We start from the raw sequence: 18,346 nt of genomic DNA, 5'->3' as shown, positions 1-18,346 counted from the left end.
GAGATGGAGCGGGGATGGAGCTGGGCATGCAGCCGGGCATGGAGCGGGGCATGGAGCGGGGATGGAGCAGAGATGGAGCCGGGGATGGAGCGGGGATAGAGCCGGGGATGGAGCAGGGATGCAGCGGGGGTGGAGGGGGGATGCAGCGGGGATGGAGCCGGGCATGGAGCGGGCATGGAGCGGGGATGGAGCAGAGATGGAGCGGGGATGGAGCGGGGATGGAGCAGAGATGGAGCGGGGATGGAGCGGGGATGGAGCGGGGATGGAGCGGGGATGGAGCCGGGCATGCAGCCAGGCATGGAGCGGGGATGCAGCGGGGGTGGAGGGGGGAATGCAGCGGGGATGGAGCCGGGCATGGAGCGGGGATGGAGGGGGGATGGAGCAGGGATGGAGCAGAGACGGGGCCGGGGATGGAGCAGAGACGGGGCCGGGGATGGAGCGGGGATGGAGCAGAGACGGAGCCGAGGATGGAGCGGGGATGGAGCCGGGCATGCAGCCGGGCATGGAGCAGGGATGCAGCGGGGGTGGAGGGGGGATGCAGCAGGGATGGAGCGGGGATGGAGCGGGGATGGAGCGGGGATGGAGGGGGGATGGAGCAGGGATGGAGCAGAGACGGGGCCGGGGATGGAGCGGGGATGGAGCAGAGATGCAGCGGGAATGGAGCGGGGATGGAGCAGAGATGCAGCGGGGATGGAGCGGGGATGGAGCAGAGATGCAGCGGGGATGGAGCCGGGCATGCAGCCGGGCAGGGAGCGGGGATGGAGCTGCGGCTCCGCCCGCGGCCGCCGCCCCCGCTGCTGTCCCGCCCCCGGAGCACGGCGCTGATGTGCCGGGCGTGGAGGGGCTCCGCGGCTCCCCATGGAGCGGAACGCTGCCCTGCGGCTCCTGCTGCTGCTGGCCTGCGCCGGGCTCGGCGGCTCCGAGGAGAGGAGCCCCGCGGGGAACAGGTCGGTACCCGGGCGCCGCCGCGGAGCGCTGCTGGAGCCGGGCGAGCGCGGGTTTGCAACGCTGTCGTTCCTGCCGCGTTCAGAACGCGAGGACGTGGCTCTGCTTTCCTTTCCAGGTTTGAAAACACGCCGGGCTAATGGAGAAATTAATTATTTTTTAAGCGGGCGGTGCGTTAGAGGTGTAACTTTGAAGCAATTTTGTGAGCGTTGTTTAAAGTCGGGTGTTTTCTGTGCATCCGCCCTAAGTTTCATTGACGTTTTGTTGGCTCCCACGCTGATTTTCCCTGGTCCCTGGGAAAAGGGAGTTATAAATAGCATAACAGCAAGGGTGTGAAAACTACTCCGAGAAACACAGGCACGAAAATATTCTGCTTGCGCGGAGTATTTGAAGTGTGAATGCAATATTGCAAGTGAGTGTTAAACTTAAAAACTTACTGGAGATTTGGGGTTATTATTAGTAGTGCTGCTTCAGTCTCTAATGAACCACAAACAGTGAGCCCAGATCATAGCAGGGGGAAGAGGGGGCTTTGTAGAGCCAAGCACCAAGAGAGTGGAAACAGCCTGAGCTGTGTGAGTTGAATTATGCCCAAAGTCACCAAAAACAGACACAAAAACACAGAACAAACATGCTGGTGAAGGTCGCAGCTGTCAGTAAAATCTGAGCATTTGAGGCAAGAAGGACATGTGGTGATTTGCCTAAGCTTGCATTAAGAGATCTGGTAGCCAGTTACTGATAAATACTACAATATGTTTTCATTAAATAGCTTACTTGCTGCTCTCCTCTGCCAGTTCTCAGATTTCTTACTGCTCTTCTTAGATAATTTCACTTCTTTTTCTTTCAATCAGACCAAAATCTGACAGATAACAGGCAGTGGAGCATTACCTGAGCTTTATTGCAATAAAAATTAACAGATGAAGTCATGATCTTGATGCCAGTGAATCAAATGGGAATTTTGCCTCGTTGGGAGTGGGATGGTACCTGCACAGTGTTAATTTGCTGGAAGTTTTATGAGCTCAATTTCTCTTTTCGTGTTAAAATGGAAGCTTGAGTATCATCTTGCTCTGGTCCAGACCTTGTTGGACATCCATTAAATTGCAAATCAGCCCCAGTAATCAGTGCTTTGTAAAACATTTATGGGAATCTGTCCCCCCGTGTCAAATCACACATTAAAAAAATAGAGGAGTTGTGGGGTTTGTAGATATTTCTAATTGATAGAACTTACACAGAGGCATTTAAAAGTCAGTGATGTTTTCTTGTCAGGCTGTTTCTTAGAAGGAGCCAGGTCTTTCCTTGGATCTGGTCTCTCCAGACTTGCACACTTACAACATTCACTGCAGTTCCTCATGCTGAGTGTCCCTGGGACTACAAGCAGTGCACTGCCCCCAGGCGCTCCCCACCTTTCCTAATTTCGCTTTTAGTGCATTTGAGAGGCCACGTGTTATTTTCATAAATTAGCTGTAACCAGTTCAGCAGCCAGGGAGGAATTCTGCAGCTGGAGATCACCAGTCCCTAAGGAGATGACCCTGAAGTAATGGAAGTACAGAAACCCTGTTTCTGTAGATGCAGAGTGCATTCTCCCATCTGGTGCAGTTTATCAGGGCAGTGATACGAGGAGCAGAAGTGTGGACAAGGCATGAAAACTGCCTGTGGCCTCCACACTCAACCCCTGCTGAGTGCCAGGATTATCCATGTGGTTATTTGAGTGGAGAAAATGCTGTTTACATGGAAGTCCTCAAGAGCTGGAGTGTTTATCAACTTTTGCAGACAAACAAGCCAGACTTGGTTATCTTATGTAGATGGATCATGTCATCTGATAAGAGGAAATTTACACTTCTTTATACTTATAATCCTATTTAATTGGGTTTTACATAGTGATTAGTCATTCCAGTGCTTTGTATTAGGGCTAATCCAATTTCGTGTGGGTTCCTAACATGCTTGGTGTGGGCAATTCAACGCACAACATACGTGCCTGGGTGCATCTGGGAGAGCTGTTTACCAACGGGTAAACATGGGAAAGAAAATATGGTTTTTAATGGGAAAATATGGGTCCTCAAACATACTCCACTTGTGATCAAATGAATTTGACATTTGGGAAGTAAGAGAGGCTGATAAAGGGGTCTCCAGCTCAATGTGCTGGAAATTATTTGCTGTGGAGAATGCTCCAGTGCTGGCTAGTTTCTTTTCTCTTGCACATGTAATTACCATTTTTATAATCAAAAGGGAATACGTATTTTTTAGCACGTAGCTATTTTCCCTTTTCTCACTTCCAATACTTTTATTTCCACGGGACACGCTCCAGCTGAGGACCACAGGGCTCTGCTGCCTGTGGCTTCCCCAGCTGCCCTTTTTGGGTGGAAAAGCTGCTGTTTTGGCAGCAGGGTGGCCGTGGCATGGATCACACCCTGGTGACACCTCAGGGCTGAGTGTCAGAGGCAGGTGACAGAGCTGATAAACCCCAACATCCACCCGTGCCTGCCCCAAATCCAGGACAGCAGGACGGGATCGTCCCCGTGCGCCAGCGCCAGCCCGGCTGTGCCACGGTGACGTGGGGTGATGGATTCCCCTTCGTGCTGGCACTGCATGCCTTCTGCAGGGCGGGAGCAGGCAGCCAGCACTGCTAATTAACGGAGTAATTAGCAGGAGGGCCTGGCTGGAGGAGCTCCCTCACGGTGCCTGGCATGGGGCTGAGCGTTGGCGGTGCCGTGCTGGCTCCCGGGTCACCCTCTGCTCTGCATCCCTCATGAAAACATGAATATTTCACCAGCTGTGCACATTCATCTCCGTTCGAGTGCCTTCATGCTGAAAGCAGAGATGTGGCATCTCTCCCAGAGTGGCTGTGCCTACACGGGAGGCGCAGCCAGGATTATTTTTTCTTAATGGACGGTCACAAAAAACCAGAATTAACCTTTCCTCTTCCACAAACAGCGTGGAAAGCTGTCAGGGAAGGGAGTGAATTGCACAGTTTTACACCAGTCTTCTTCCAACCCCAGTATTTTAGTCCAGGTGCCACAGTGTGATGATTTCCAAGCTGGGGTAAATGACTATGAGTGCTTAATTATGCATATAGTGTTTAATTATGCGTATGGAGAGGAGCTAAAAGTATATAAAGTGTATATATATATATATATGTATATATATATATATATATATAGGAGCTAACTATTATATATAGATATATATATAGATATATAGATATATATAGATATATAGATATTATATATATATATATATATATATATATATATATATATATATATATATATATATATATATATATATATCTGCAACTAAGTGTAGCTACAGTCAGTGTAACTAAATAATGTACATTCATATCGTTTTGGCATGCCCTGATTTCGTAGGTATCATCAGGAAAAAAAATTACCTTTTCCAGCCTGGAGGCACGGTCTGTCATGAAGAAAGACAGGGAAAGATGAAAAAAGCTGCTTCAAATTACAAGACCCAGGTTCCCAACTGTAAAACAGCCTGAGAGAGGGTTTTGTTTAAGGAAGAAAACAAGTTTTAGTCCATTGTAGCCACATCTTTTGTTACCTGCGTGCCAAAATCTGAGTATTTCTACCCATTTCTGTTTGCTTGTTGGCATAAGCAGCCTCAAGCCCTCTGAGGACTCCAGGCTAGCACTAACCCTGGCACCCAAAACGTGCTGGGAGAAAGAAGACCCGCTCTGAAAGTGCTTCTTGAGGGCACTGGGGTTTCAGAGCAGCAACTGAGGACAAAGTCAGCCTCTCCACATGTAAATAAACACTGCCAGATAAAAATTGCTATGTAAATAACCCTGCCAGACAAATGTTGGACAGAGCTGAACTTTTCTGAGTGTAAGGTCTTTATCAATTTCTTTCAGCCTGGCAGCAAGCAGGGTGGGCTCCAGGCTGCCCCGTTTATCTGCCCTGGGGGATGCTGTGATGGAAATTAGGTTGGGATCACTCCTTCTGTGTGTGCCAGTGGGTCACACAGATCCCCCTGCCCAGAACCCACCAGGGGAGGGTTCGCCCTGCTGGCCAAGGAGAGCCAAGCCCTGACTTTGCAATTCCAACAGCCTGTGGTGAAGTTTGCCCATGAACACTGAAAACTGCGCTGGTATCTCATATTTATACACCAGCCTCGGTGTAAATATTTCCACAAATTTTTTTATGCTGTGGTGGTTTGGAAAGATGGTAACAAATGGGGTGAGGGAAGAAGGTGGAAGTGTATTCCCATGAGCAGTGGAGGGTGAGGCAGGTCTGGAGGGCCCCGAGGGCAGGGTGTGCAGGGTCTGTGGGCTGGTGCTCAGCTGGCGGAGTGGGAATTCTGATGGAAGCCTTGGGAAGGGGACAGAGGCCACCACAGGAGCAAATTCATCCACTGAAGGGGGATGCAGTCCCAAGGAAGCTGCTGCAATGTGGAAAGTGTTCATGGGCTCATTGAGAGGATTCTGGTCCTGAGGGAGTCCTGGTGTCTTGGGCTTTGATCTTTGGGGGTTTGTTGGTGTTTGTGAATCCACTGGGCTCGAGTCTCTAGCTCAGGAAAGCTGACTGTGCTGACACCAGCTGAAGATTAAGAAGAAAATCAAATGCTGTGAAATGCGTGAGCCTGGTGGTTGTCACGTGCGATGTGCTTCCCCTGAGCCCAGCCCTGCAGTGACTCCCACGGGATTTGTCATTGCCTGGAACCATCCAGGAGCTGTCTTCACGTGGTGCAAATCTGTGCCTAAGGCATGCCAAGCCCCTGCTTTTGCTCTAAATCCAACGTGTTGCTTCTGATCCTCCCTGGGGAGCGAGGGTGGCCCTGAGCTCTCCTTGGTTCCCCTGCTTGTGCCCTGGAACTGCCTCTGTTCCCACCCCAAAACTGACATCCTGTGGGATGGGACAGCGTGGTAAGGACGTGGGAGTGCCTGTCGGGGCTGGTCCAGCTGAATGATCCCTGAAAACGAGACATTTTTAGCCAGGCTGCAGCAGCATTGGGGTGTTTTGCCCTGTTCCTGTGGCCTTCACCAGCCAAGGACCCGAGTTGCCTTTGGAATGTTTTGTGGAGTGAAGCAGCAACAGGAGCCCTCCCCACTGAACTTGCTGCAGACTTTGAATTCAGATGCTGCACAATAAATATTTTTCTCCTCTCTCCTAGTTCACATGAATTTTCAGATCAAGATTCTCTCCAGACAGCTGGTAAGGCTTTTGGTGGGCTGAATCCCTGGATGCTGGTTCTGTTGGTGTGGCTGTAGATTTCATCCCCAGAAGTTGGAGACTCTTCTGTCCCATGTTTTGTTAAAGCATTACCCTCTTTAAAAATACCCTTTAAAGTGTTTCCCTGCTAAAATAACAATTTACTGTCAAACTGTGAGATGCGGTGAGAACGTCGAAGGAAAAAAGCCTTCCCCCTTTTTTTAACCAAATGAAAACAGAGTTCAGTGCTTGAAGGATGGAGCTGTGAGAGTGCCCACGAAATGATTTGTGCTTGTGAAACTTCATCCTCCTGGCAAGGAGGTGTTGGGATGTCAGGGCATTTGTCACAGCCTCCTGTCTCTGGCAGTGCAGGGAGAAAGTTCCCAGCACACTTTTGTTATCACACTTTTGCCGGGCAGTTCAGCACAAACCCGTTCATGAATTTGCTGTATGAAGAAAAAAACCCCAGCTTTTAATGTGTTTGAGATGAATAAATACAGATACAGACTGAATCCTGTAATTTTGGGGCACTGGAGTTCCTCCCAGTGAGGGTGACAAGGTGTCCAATGAAAACAAGAGGAACTTCGGTGAACAAGAAAGAAATTAGAAATTAGAAAATACACGTAGTGAAGGCAGTGTTTACTGCAAGTCAAGTATTTTCCAAGGCAAAAGCAGGAATTCTGACATACACATTTTGTGCTGAGATAATTATTATTTGCATAGGAACGTGCAAAATTTTATAGATGTGTGTTTTTATAAATGTGTTTATAAATGGATAGTAATAATGGTTTAGAATGTGCTAATAATGAAATAACACTCCTTCTTCTGCAGGTCAGCGTTACAATGGTCGTGTGAAGCCAAAGTTTAATGTCAGTCAAGAGGCAATTGCACAGGTAAGGCCTGGAGGACTGGACCTGTGAGGTCTTTTCACAGCACATTTAGGTCTTCCAATTTAATTACATTGCTGAGTTAAATTGCTTTTTTCTGTGTTTACAAGAAACAGCCAACAAAACCCTGTAAAACATGCTGGTACAGTTCTGCCTCACTACTTGTACAAATATTCTCTGCTTTTCTGAGGACTGCAGTGGCACCTCAGGTGCTGGTGCTGGTGCTGGCTGGCCACGGGTTTGGGACAAAATCCTAATATCCACGTTCTGTACAGTGGGATTTCACCAGTCTTGTTCTCATATCAGCTGGTCCTGAAGAAAGAGCTGGAGCAAAACTTCAGATTTTTAGTGGGAGCTTTTTACCTGAGAGCAGACTGCAGGTCTTGTCAAACACTGAGCATGAAAGGCTCCTTTGCCAAAAGAAGCTGACCAAAAGTGGTGCATTCCAATGTTAGTTACGTGCTGAATAAATCTCTCTCATATGGACTTCTGAGGAGACAGCCCTGTCATTTATATAAATACACTCATGGCCACTCAGCACATTTCCTGACCGTGATCTTGCCTTGCTTTCAGCTTGTTGCTGTCAGTGCTTATTAATTGTAATCCTAAAACATCCTTGTGCCATATGTAAGGTCCAGTATCAAAAGGGATCTTTCAGGGTCTGAGCTGAGAGTTATGATTTGCTAATCTAAACAGCACACACACACACACACACACACACCTACACACTCACAAAAAAATCTCTCTTTAAGCCAAGACAAAACCTTGGGGCTTAACTGTGTCCCTTCTGGAGCCTGGTAGGATGCTGTTTATGACTGGGACTCAGGAAACCTTTCCTGTTTTAAGGTGAAGTTGCAATCATACGACATGGTAAAAACAGTCATGCAGATGTTGTGTGTGTTATGCTATTTGGATAGGGCAGAGGTAGTGACTGGAAAGCTGAGTGTGAGATTTGAGAAGGGCAGTTAAATTCTTTGGTTCTTCCTGAGCCCTAAGTCAGATTGTCCTGCCTGACGGCCAAAATGTCTTTTTGAAAATTGAAATTTGGCTGTGAAATTAGGCTTATAAGGGATGGCAGTTTTCTGGTGTGCGCAGAGGACACGGAAGCTGCAGTCCCTGGGTTTTAGTCCTGATTTTGTAAAGGCAGGGTCTCTAGTTAATCCATCCCATTCTGCAGCAGGTATTTCCCTGATTTAAACAAGCTGCCTGCAGGTAGGTGTAAACTCAGACATCTCTCTCACTGGACCAGTGTGCTTCCAGCATGGTGGGCTGCGTCCTTGGCACACCCTGAGTCCTCTCCAGTGGGCTGAAGCAATTCTTTAAGGTGTCTAGAGAGTCTTCAGCTGAGGGGGGCACCTTCTGTGCTGGGGCTGGGTGTTCTGTGAGGTGCCATCCCTGTGGTGGGAAGGGGAAACAGCCAGGAATCCCTCTGCTTCCTCAGCCCAGGGCTGGCTCGTGATTTCTGGTGACTCCTAAAACCACATCTTCTGACAGAAGTCTCTTGTGTGGTCCCTCAGGTTGTCAGCTACAGCTTGAGCAGGGGAGGACAGTGGCGAGGAGCACCCTGGAGCCACGCTGGGTTCCCCCACAGCCACCTCAGCCCCCTGAATGTCACCATCGGCGGCACCCCCTGCATCCTGTTCTGGGCCAAGAGGATCATGATCAGGTTTGAGAACCACACCCAGCTGGATTTGACAGAGAGGACGTTTGGAGTCCACGCCACCGTGGATGTTGGGGACTCAAACTGCAGCGAGGACAGCGCCATGTAAGGGGAATTCTGCTCTGCTGGGGGAGCTGGGGCCAGACAGCCTCTCTGGGAAGAGCATTTGGGAGTGGAGCCTTGAGGTTTCAGCTTTTATATTTTTCAGATCCTGTGCTGCTTTAGGGTATAACTCTGAACTCCACACACAGTGTTAGTTGCTGTCTTCACATTTGGGTCAGACAAAATCCCTCTGGAAACTCAAGGACACCCTACAGCCTCAGGCCCTGAAAGGATAAACAAAAGTGAATTGGGGGGAACAAACTGGGGGTAAATGACTTCATCACCTGAAGCTGGAATTGGAGGATTAACCCCTGAAATGCAAATGGACCAAACTTACAATTGTCTGAAAATCTCATGACCATTGTCCATCTTGGGTGTAACCTCTGGGAGGCTTCTGACAGCCCAGGATGTGCCTTTTGCAGGCCTCTAATAAATACCCACTTTATTCTCTTGACCTTGTCCAGCCTCTGTTCCAGGCAGCCACTCCAAGGCATCAGGAGAGCAGCCCTTGCAGGGGCCCAGGTTTTTCTGCCAGTGTGGGCAGCAGGGGTTGTGTAGTTTGAGCCCAGCCTGTTGTGGACACTCAAACTCAGTTGTTGCAGGGCTGCAGCCCCTCCTGGGGGCAGCCAGCGTCGCTCTCAGCGCCCGTGGGGCTGAAGCTGTTGTTCTGTTTCACCTCCAGCTGTTTTACACAGCTGCTTGTGGGGTTGGAGAGGGGATCCTGTGCTGAATGTGGGGCTTGAGTGCTGTGCATGACTAATTTTCCCTTCAAGGGGTGTGTGCCAGTGATGAGTTTTTGGGGCTACCTAAAAAGAGGGGCAGAAAAAATGAAGGATATTTAAAGTGATTATATTTATTGAAGGACCCTCAGGTACATTTTGGGCAGACAAAGCCCATCCAGGGGCTACATGAATGATGGGTCACAGGTTTTCACACTTTTGTAATTTTGGTTCATTTGCATATTAGGGGTTAATCTTCCAATTACAGCTTCAGCTAATGAAGGCAGTTACCCCAAGTTTGCTGCCCCCAGCTCACTTTTGTTCACATTTCTGGGCCCTGGGGCTGTGAGGTGCCCTTGACTGCCAGGCCTGGAGAGGAATTGTTGTGTCTGCCCAAAATGGGACAGCAGCAGCTGACACTGTGTGTGGAGTTTGGAGTTATGCACTCAAGAACTGCAGGATCACAAATACATGAAAAATATAAAAGCTAAAATCCCAAGGCATGACCAGCAGTGCTGCACAGGGTGCAGGTCTGTATTTCGATGGTCACACCAAATCCCAGGCTGTGATCCTTGACAAAGAGCGGGTTCATCACAGGTTTGCATGTGGCAATAGAGTGTCTGAAAACCTGAGCTCTGCACTCCAGCCTGTCCTTAACTTCTTCAGGATCAACAGCATTTAGCAGTTTTGCTTAGTGTTTCTCACCCTGAGAGAGAAGCATTCAGCAAAATTTTGCTTTTTGTGCTTTTCACCCTGAGTGAGAGCCAAACATGAACTCCACTGCATCCAAGCTCCTCAGGTGCCTTGGCTGTCCTAGGAAGGCAGGTGATATTTTTTGGTTTCCTTTGCCACGTGCCTGATTGCTTCTCTTCCCCCATGCAGTGTGCTGGCCTTGTGGCTCACACCAGATTCCACTCTGGGAGGCCTAAAAATCCTAATTGGACGTCAGCATTGATTCTACCCCATAAAGGGAGTTTAAATCTCTAATGGCACACACAGCAATAAAAATAACACAACCAAACCCAGCAGTTTCATTTATCTCCCACACGACGTTTTACCTGTACATCTAAATATGTTTTCACTGAAAAGTGGGTGTTACCTTTTTGTGATTGTACAGCACAAGGCGCACAGGCATTTTGGTGAGGCTACCAGAAAGCTAAAAGTTAAATTGGAAAAGAGCCCAGCATCACAATATTCAACAAGGCAGTTTGAATATTACATCATCAGCATGTGAATTTATGCAGCACTCTTTTGACAGGGAGAGGTAGAGAACGGAATTAACTTATGTTAAAAATAAAAGAGTGATAACAAACATTCATCCCTCTCTTCTGGCCTGCAATTTGAAAATAATCTTAGTCTGATTAGTAAATATTTTTAACCTAACAGAAAATAAACTAAGGCAAAATGAAGGGTTTCAAAACACAGAGAATGGTATCAGATATGACAATCCAAGCTGCATTTTTTTTTTAGTTGAATGGCACAATTGCCTGTGCCTAATCCTCAACTATCTCTGACTTCCATTTGTAATAAAGCAGATTTCCATTATTTCTGGGCAGTCTGGGCCTCATTCCAATCAACAGGTGAATGAGTATATTTCACTGGAGGAAGATTTAATCCTTTCAGTTTTTTTTTCCCCACTGACTTTAGGGGTAGACTGAGCAAAAACTGCCATCTATAACTGAGCCTAATCTTTTGTGGTGTTTTTTTCTCTGGAGGTTTCTGATTTTTTTTCCTAGGATGATGTTATTTGCTTTTTGACCTAGGCTTTCCCTAAAGTTTGGTGACATTGGAAATTTAAAGGGACTTGTCATCAGGTAAGTTTAATTAATAAAATCCTTACTATATAATAACATAACATAAATACATTGTTATGCAGTTGTGTGGGGAATTAAAGAGAATTTTGTTTAAGCAAAAATAATGTGAGAGAAACTCTAGTATAACTGGAACACCTGCATTCAGCATGTCTGCCATCTGACTTGTTTTATTAAGACATTTCTTACTCCTACATTGAGTTTTCTACTCATGGAAAAGTTTAGGTCACCTCTTTTGTGTAAAATCTTCCAGCATCTGAGATTTTAGCTGAACATTGATAATTCAGTATGGTGTGGGCATCAGACTGTGACCCACTTTGTGTTTGCCTCTTGGTGATAGAACAGCATTTCTCGACAAGTGACTACCCATACAAGGGGTGAAGGTACAATACCAGTGTTGCCTTCATGCTTTTCCAAGTAATTAGGCAAAATCCCCTGATAGTCTTCTTGCTTTGAGGGAGAAACCAAACTCCTTCAGCCGCCACAGGGAACAACCTCAAACCACAGAATCCCAGGGTGTTTGGGGCTGGAAGGGACCTCTGGGGATGATCTGGTGCAACTCCCCTGCCCTGGCAGGATCCCCCGGAGCAGGGGCACAGAAGCTGGGGCTGGGATGTCTCCAGACAGGGCAGCTGTTCCAGGGCTCTGCCACTCTCTGTGGAAAGCTGTCCCTCCCTTTCCAGGCTCCAAGGAAGGAGCAAGGGCTCATATAATTCTGATTATTGTGATACAAATAAACACACACCGACGAGTCTTACGGAGCCGTTCAACGCGCGAATTTAACGCTTGCAATCCTCTGACTGATTTTCTTCCTCCTCTCTGCTCCAACACGGCCTTCCCAGGCTCTTGTTAACCACCAGCTACTACCAGCTGTCTGTGCAGAACTGGTTCAGCCTGCACAGGCTGCAGCTGCTCTACAACCACTCGGTGCAGGCGACGTTCAACGCCACGGGCATCCACGCGCCCGCCACCCACTCCTTCCACTGCGAGCGCGTCAGCAGCCTGCAGAGATACGATGCTCTGCTGGTCCCCAGCTCCGAAAACGACCTCTCCCAGCTCTGGGAGGTCACCTTCATCGACTTCCAGGTGATGCCACGGATTTCAGGCTGATGGATCCCATGGATAGGTTGAGGTTGAGGAAGGTTTTGCCCTTCTGAGGAAAGGCTGTCACCTTCCGTGCAGAGTTTACACTTGTGCCTCCCCTGTGATGTGTTTTGGGGGTACCTAACAACAGAGGCCAGACAAAAATAAGAAAACCAAAAATGGTTATTTCTATTGAAGGGCCTTCAGGTACATTTTGGGCAGACAAAGCCCATCCAGGGGCTACACCCAAAATGAACAACAGGTCATGAGTTTTTTATACTTTTATAAGTCTGGTCCATTTGCATATTGGGGGTTGTTATAAGTAAGAAGCTTGACTAGGCCAATAGTCAAGCAGCAATCAATTTAATAATTAATGTGGTAAAGTATGAGCAAAACAGCGCTGGGTACAGTGGGGGAAGTTTTCCCTCCAACTGCACACCGATGGTTGGGGCGTACAGATATTTATAGGGGTGCACATAAGCTTTTCTCAGCAGTTTCTATTCCCAATTTTCACGTCACAATTCTATACACTATTGTGAGTTAGTTTTTCTCAGGATGTACCCCAGAAAGGAGTATCCCCAGATGGTGGGGTCCGACTTCCGAAAGAAGAAAGAGGTCTCCCAGCTGGTGTGGTCCAGACTCCAGATGTGGGCCCACCTTTTAATTGCAAAGACTATAAATCTCATAGCAGTGATGTCCAGCTTCCCTTGGTCGAATCCATCAATCCTTGGGTTGATGTTCATCTTCCTTTCTCAAGCTGCTTTTTACTGTTTTGCTAAGGTGTTGAGATAAGCATATTTCCTTTACATATATTCTAAACTTATATTTTCAAAGCTCCTTACTACAAGCAATATTCTAAAATTATACTTCAAAAGGTTATTATTGCAAAGCTGTTCAATGCCTAGCTACGTGCAGAAAGTTCCTGTCCAGCAGCAACATCCTTAAAGCTTTAATTCAGATGCTATAAAAGTCAATTGCAAACAAAGGATAGGTTCAAAGGCCTTCTTCCATGCTTTACTCCCTCAGTTATTTTTTAGAATTCATCCTTTAATTGTCCCATGATCAGTTTCCACACATATCACAATCACGAGTACACACACTGCCTGTATGTACCTGACACCAAACACAGCTTTGTATCTCACAGGGTTAATCTAACAATTACAGCTTCAGCTAATGAAGTCATTTACTCCAGTTTGCCCCTCCAACTCACTTTTGTTCACATTTCTGGGCCCTGAGGCAGTGAGGTGTCCTTGACTGCCAGGCCTGGAGGGGAGTTGTTGTGTCTGCCCAAAATGGGACAGCAGCAGCTGACACTGTGTGTGGAGTTTGGAGTTAAACACTCAAGAACTGCAGGATTAAAAATACATGAAAAATATAAAAGCTAAAATCCTGAGGCATCACATGGAACACAAAATAGAAACTAAGACTTTTCCTATCCAAGTAAATCCAAGGCTGGTTTTTGTACTTTTTCTGCTTGTGTTCCCTCTAGTGGTGAGTGAATTTGATTTCTTGTCATTACATTGTTTTGAGCTGAGCTTTCAGACTCAGCACCAATAACAGCAGCACACAACCAGGCATGGGATTCATCTCACTTCACTTTTGATGCCTAGGAATTTTCACCTTGTGCCCTGATTATAGTCACCCCAGCCTGCCTCTAAAGCCACTGGATAATTCCCCTGACCCATCTTAAGCCCTTATTTTAGGATGAGATTAATAATCTTCTGAAAGTGCCAATTCTTCTGCGTTTGACAATGAGGGAGCCTGAGATGGCAGGACTGGAGTGTCTTGCATTTAGATGCCTAAGTCAGGGGGCATGAGGAGCTGAAAAAGGAATGGAAAAACCTTTTCTCACTGTGTGAAAAATGTCCATGCACTGATTTAGTGGAGCAGACAGTCAACTCCCTGCGTGCTAGAGCGCTAAAATCCATATTAAAACTGAAGACACGAATAAAACCTGCTGGTGTTTTCCATAACTGGGTGCAGCTTTCTGTAGTTTGTCTGGTTTGCTGCCACACGCCACCCATGTGGAGCTGATGGGAGAAATCTTGTCCTAGGGCAGGCACTTGAGAATATTTCCTGGTTTGTCATGTCGCAGTTTGTGCAGTCTGAAGCAAAAACTCTGGAGTCTCTCAGCAAGTGATGCTGGAGATGCACAGTTAACATGAAAGGTACCGTGCCTGCAATTAAACATTGCTGAGCCACCACGAGTGAGCAGGAAGGTTTTGTTTGAAACACAGCTGCAAATCCTTTGGGCAGCAGAGTGGAGGGGATTAGAAGAGTTTCAGGAGACTGGCCTGGACAAACTGAGCATTAGCTCCAGCTGTCAGTGGGAGGCACAAATTTGTGCAGATGTTGAATCAGAAATTCTTACTGCCATCAGGGGCAAGTTAATGAAACACAAATTATCGAATCAGTACTTTATTTAACATGACCCCTCTTGCTCTCTCTGTAGATTCAAGGTTTTAACATCCAAGAAGGACATTTTGCCTACGCCAGAGACTGTGCATCCTTCTTCTCCCCAGCCATCCTGATGGGGTTGGTGATGTCCCTGATTCTGCTGCTGGTCCTGGCCTATGCTCTGCACATGCTCATCCACCTGAAATCCCTGGACAGGCACTACGAGTGCAAAGCTTCCCCTGCCTATTTTGCACAGATGAAGGACAGTGACATGGGAGATGAGAAGGAGCCACTGAGAAACAGTGGGAATGAGTCCTATGAACTCAGGAACCAGCAGTTTGGTAAAATCTATATTTAGCAGCGTGTCTGTGTCTCAATGAAACAAGAGGTGTTTTCTTCTGCTGGCACTGTTGTGTGTAGTCTGTACAGATTTTTTTTTTTTTTTACCAGCTGATGACAGGAAAAGTAGGTAACAGATTGTTTAGCCAGTTACTCACTGATAATCATCTCAAAGATGCCTTGGGAAAGAAGGTGAGAAAAAAAAAAATTTCCATTGTGAGTTAGAGATATTCATGTTGTGGGACTTTGTTCCTGTAGCAAAAAGCCAAAATAGAGGCATAGCTCTTCATTCAGTTTACCAAGTCTTGAAGTGAGAATCTGTAATGGACACTTTGAAATTAAATAAAGGTTAACAAAAAAAACCCCGAACCAAACTCTTTGCTTATTCTTTCAGAAGGCAAGATTTCCTCTCATTTTATATCTGCTCTGTGTCCTGAGAAAACAGCATCAGTTTCTTTCTCAGGATGTGCTTCCCTTTTATTTCCCAAGTCACACCCCCCTCCTTTTTTGTCTCCATAAGCTCCTTTTCCTACTCTGGAATCTTCAGGGCCATTTAAGGTGTGTTTTTATCCACTGCACAGATGAAATGGTGTTTGCAGGACAGCAGCATCATGGTGCTTTCCTGTGTCTAAGCTGGAGGTTTATCCCCAGGATCTGATGGGAAAACACCAGACATCTGCTCACGAAGGCTTACCCCATGGCTCAGCTCTGTGCCAGGAGATGGATTATGAGCATTATATGCTGTAATTCCAGGTAAATTTATTTTCTACCAAATCCCATCAGTCTCCCTCGGGACTTCTACCCGAATGGAGAATGCCAGATGGAAAACATAAATATAAACAGAGAGGTGGAAGCTGCCAGCAAGCAGTGAAAAGGATACTGGGCTATGATTTTCACTGCTGCTTCTGAGAGTTTAGGGTACTGCCATCCCACTCATCCTTTCTTCTCTTAGGGGCAAAGTTTGGGAACTCCAAATGAGCCATAATTTGACCCTGATTTCCAGCAAGTAAGAAGACAGCAATGTTCTTACCACTGTAGTGCTTTTTATGTTACAAATAATGGGAACCACAGCATGAAAGAAAATCAACCCAAACCAGATTTGCAAGCAAATGGATTTTTAAATTTTAGATTACACAATTCATTGGTTGTTCGAAGCCTTTGCAAAGGGTGCTGCAGTGGTCTTTAAACACCTTGAGAGATGTCCACAGGCATTCCTGTTTATTAGTGCAGGTGACACACAGACTAGATGTGCAGTCCTCAGAGATCCGTTCACCTAGGAAGGCACTTCAGAGGGGAAAAAGTACAACTTTGACACATGACCAGGTGTAGTAGACAAGCTTTTGAGGACTTGCCAAGGCTGCCTGTGGCCAGCTGCTGCCAAACTTTTATCTTTTCCATGAAGGGAGCAAGCAGAAGCATGAAGGTCTGAGTGGGGCTGGCAGGACAAGGTGAGAATTAAACCCTGCCCAGGCGGGTCCCCTGTCCTGCACACAGAGCTGGCTGATGCTGGGCTCAGCTCAGGGTGCCAGGGCCAAACAGGAGATGCTCCTTGTGCTCTGGAGAGCTGGGCTGTCCGGCCTGGGGCTGAGGAAATAAAACCTGCAGTGCTCTGAGGCAGCCTTACAAATTTACTGTGAGTCCCTGGTGTGGGATCATCACCCTGCCGAGCTGCCCTTCCCAAACCCTGAGGTTCTTGAGGCACAGGGGAGCCTCTTCCTCCCACAGAGGTCATTCCTCCTCCTGGCTGGTGTTTGGTGGTGCTGCCAGGATAAATCTGACCTGATAATTAATTTCCTTTCATGGTTTAAATGGGGAAATCAACACCTTTGTTGTGAGAGGTTCTACAAGACTGAGACTGGGAATGAGGGAATTTCCCTCTGGCTCTGCCCCTCCTCATCCCCTTTTCCAACTGTCATGGTTTGAAAACCATGACACCAACCCAGCTGTGTTCCCTTTGCTTTTCCTTGGTTTTCAGGGTGGATATCTGCTGGCTTAGTGCTCGAGATGCCCAGCATTACAAATCTCCAGCATGAGCCAGGCCAGATTTTTTTGTTGCAGAATTTCAAGGCTTGTTTGTGTGTCCCTCCCAGCCCCTCCTGAGCAAGAGACAATAATTAGTACCTGATAAGTTAAAAGGAAAACTTTGGAAGGAAAAGAAAACGCAGATAAAAATGAAAAAAAAATTTTCTTTCAGTTTATTAGCTTTTTCTAAACCATGGCATGTCTGGGATATCCTGGGGAAAGGAGTACACATAGTATTTATCTCTGCTGTGGCTTTCTGTGCTGCTGCTCTGCTTGGCAGTGGCAGGTAATTGTCCTCTGCCAGATAGCCCCTGTGCCATCACAGCTCTACTCAGACGACAGAAGGGTTTAGAAAGGATGAATACACTAACTGAATTCGAGAGGAAATACCCTGTTGGTCACAGGACTGCAAGGATGAGGCGTATATTTGTAAAGAGTTAATGATGCTTTGGTGGAAAACGCACCAGGGGAAAAAAAAATCATCTTAATTGCAGTTTCTGTCTCCTGGTGCCATGCATAAAAGCAAGCACCCATGGCTGAAAAACACAAAAATGTGAATTCTTACAATCCCAGTGAACGTGAGCCAAATGATCCTTATCAAAGGCACATTTTGGAACAACAGAGACTTTCCACTGCCTTGGTCCTGAAACAGGAAAATTCAAGTTAAAATTATTTGTGTGCTACAGGAATAAGATGCGGGGGCACTAACAGAGTAGTTTATAAAATACAAGCTTTCTTCCACGTGGATAATTTAATTTCTGCATGAGAACACCTCAGGCTTCCCGATGTGTGTGTGCTCACCCCCACAAAAACCTTACAGCACCTTTTCAAAACTGATTCAATGTTCCAAATTCAGGGTCCCATCCACTGCCACTCAAAGCTAAAAGGAAAAGTCTCACTTCCTTTAACTCAAACAGGATAAATTTCACAGACTGTGATAAAGCTGAATTGAGCAAATGGAAACATTTGTTCTTCACGCACTTCATCTGCAGCAGTTAAAATGTTGTGAAATTGCCCCTGGCCCCAATATTTGGCAATTTCACATCAGTAGGAAAGTGGATTTTCAGGCAGCACATTAAGCACTGCTGCTTGAACTGAAGTGGTGGAGTTTTGGCTTGGCATTAATTAAAAATGCACAGGGAATAATCAGAGCCACTGCCAGTGTAAAAGCAGGGAGACAAGCCATGAGGCCACCAGCTGGCAAGTGACACTGGCTTCTAGG

At 46.8% G+C, this 18,346-nt stretch overlaps 1 protein-coding gene across 2 annotated transcripts; it reads left to right on the top strand.

Moving 5' to 3' along the window:
• Positions 1-743: 743 nt before the first annotated feature.
• ATP6AP1L (ATPase H+ transporting accessory protein 1 like) lies at positions 744-15,471 on the top strand. Of its 2 annotated transcripts, none has more exons than XM_038125555.1 (7): positions 744-1,063; positions 6,067-6,107; positions 6,936-6,997; positions 8,509-8,756; positions 11,236-11,286; positions 12,126-12,369; positions 14,819-15,471. In XM_038125555.1, the coding sequence occupies exons 1-7, from the start codon at positions 759-761 to the stop codon at positions 15,119-15,121; spliced, it is 1,254 nt and encodes a 417-aa protein (XP_037981483.1). In that variant the 5' UTR covers positions 744-758; the 3' UTR covers positions 15,122-15,471. The 2 variants fall into 2 exon arrangements, with proteins under 2 accessions (XP_037981483.1, XP_037981484.1); XM_038125556.1 differs by having other exon boundaries at positions 793-947.
• The last annotated feature ends 2,875 nt before the right edge of the window (positions 15,472-18,346 follow it).

This window comes from Motacilla alba, chromosome Z, assembly GCF_015832195.1.
Source record: "Motacilla alba alba isolate MOTALB_02 chromosome Z, Motacilla_alba_V1.0_pri, whole genome shotgun sequence".
NCBI classification, from domain to species: domain Eukaryota; kingdom Metazoa; phylum Chordata; class Aves; order Passeriformes; family Motacillidae; genus Motacilla; species Motacilla alba.
This window is presented reverse-complemented; position numbering and strand designations above follow the sequence as displayed.

What these genes read in the sequence shown, in the direction of transcription:
- ATP6AP1L (XM_038125555.1), top strand. Translation starts at nt 759, where the DNA reads ATGGAGCTGCGGCTCCGCCCGCGGCCGCCGCCCCCGCTGCTGTCCCGC. An exon ending in AGATTCTCTCCAGACAGCTG is followed by an intron (nt 6,108 to 6,935) that starts GTAAGGCTTTTG and finishes CTTCTTCTGCAG; the next exon opens with GTCAGCGTTACAATGGTCGT. An exon ending in TCACCTTCATCGACTTCCAG is followed by an intron (nt 12,370 to 14,818) that starts GTGATGCCACGG and finishes CTCTCTCTGTAG; the next exon opens with ATTCAAGGTTTTAACATCCA.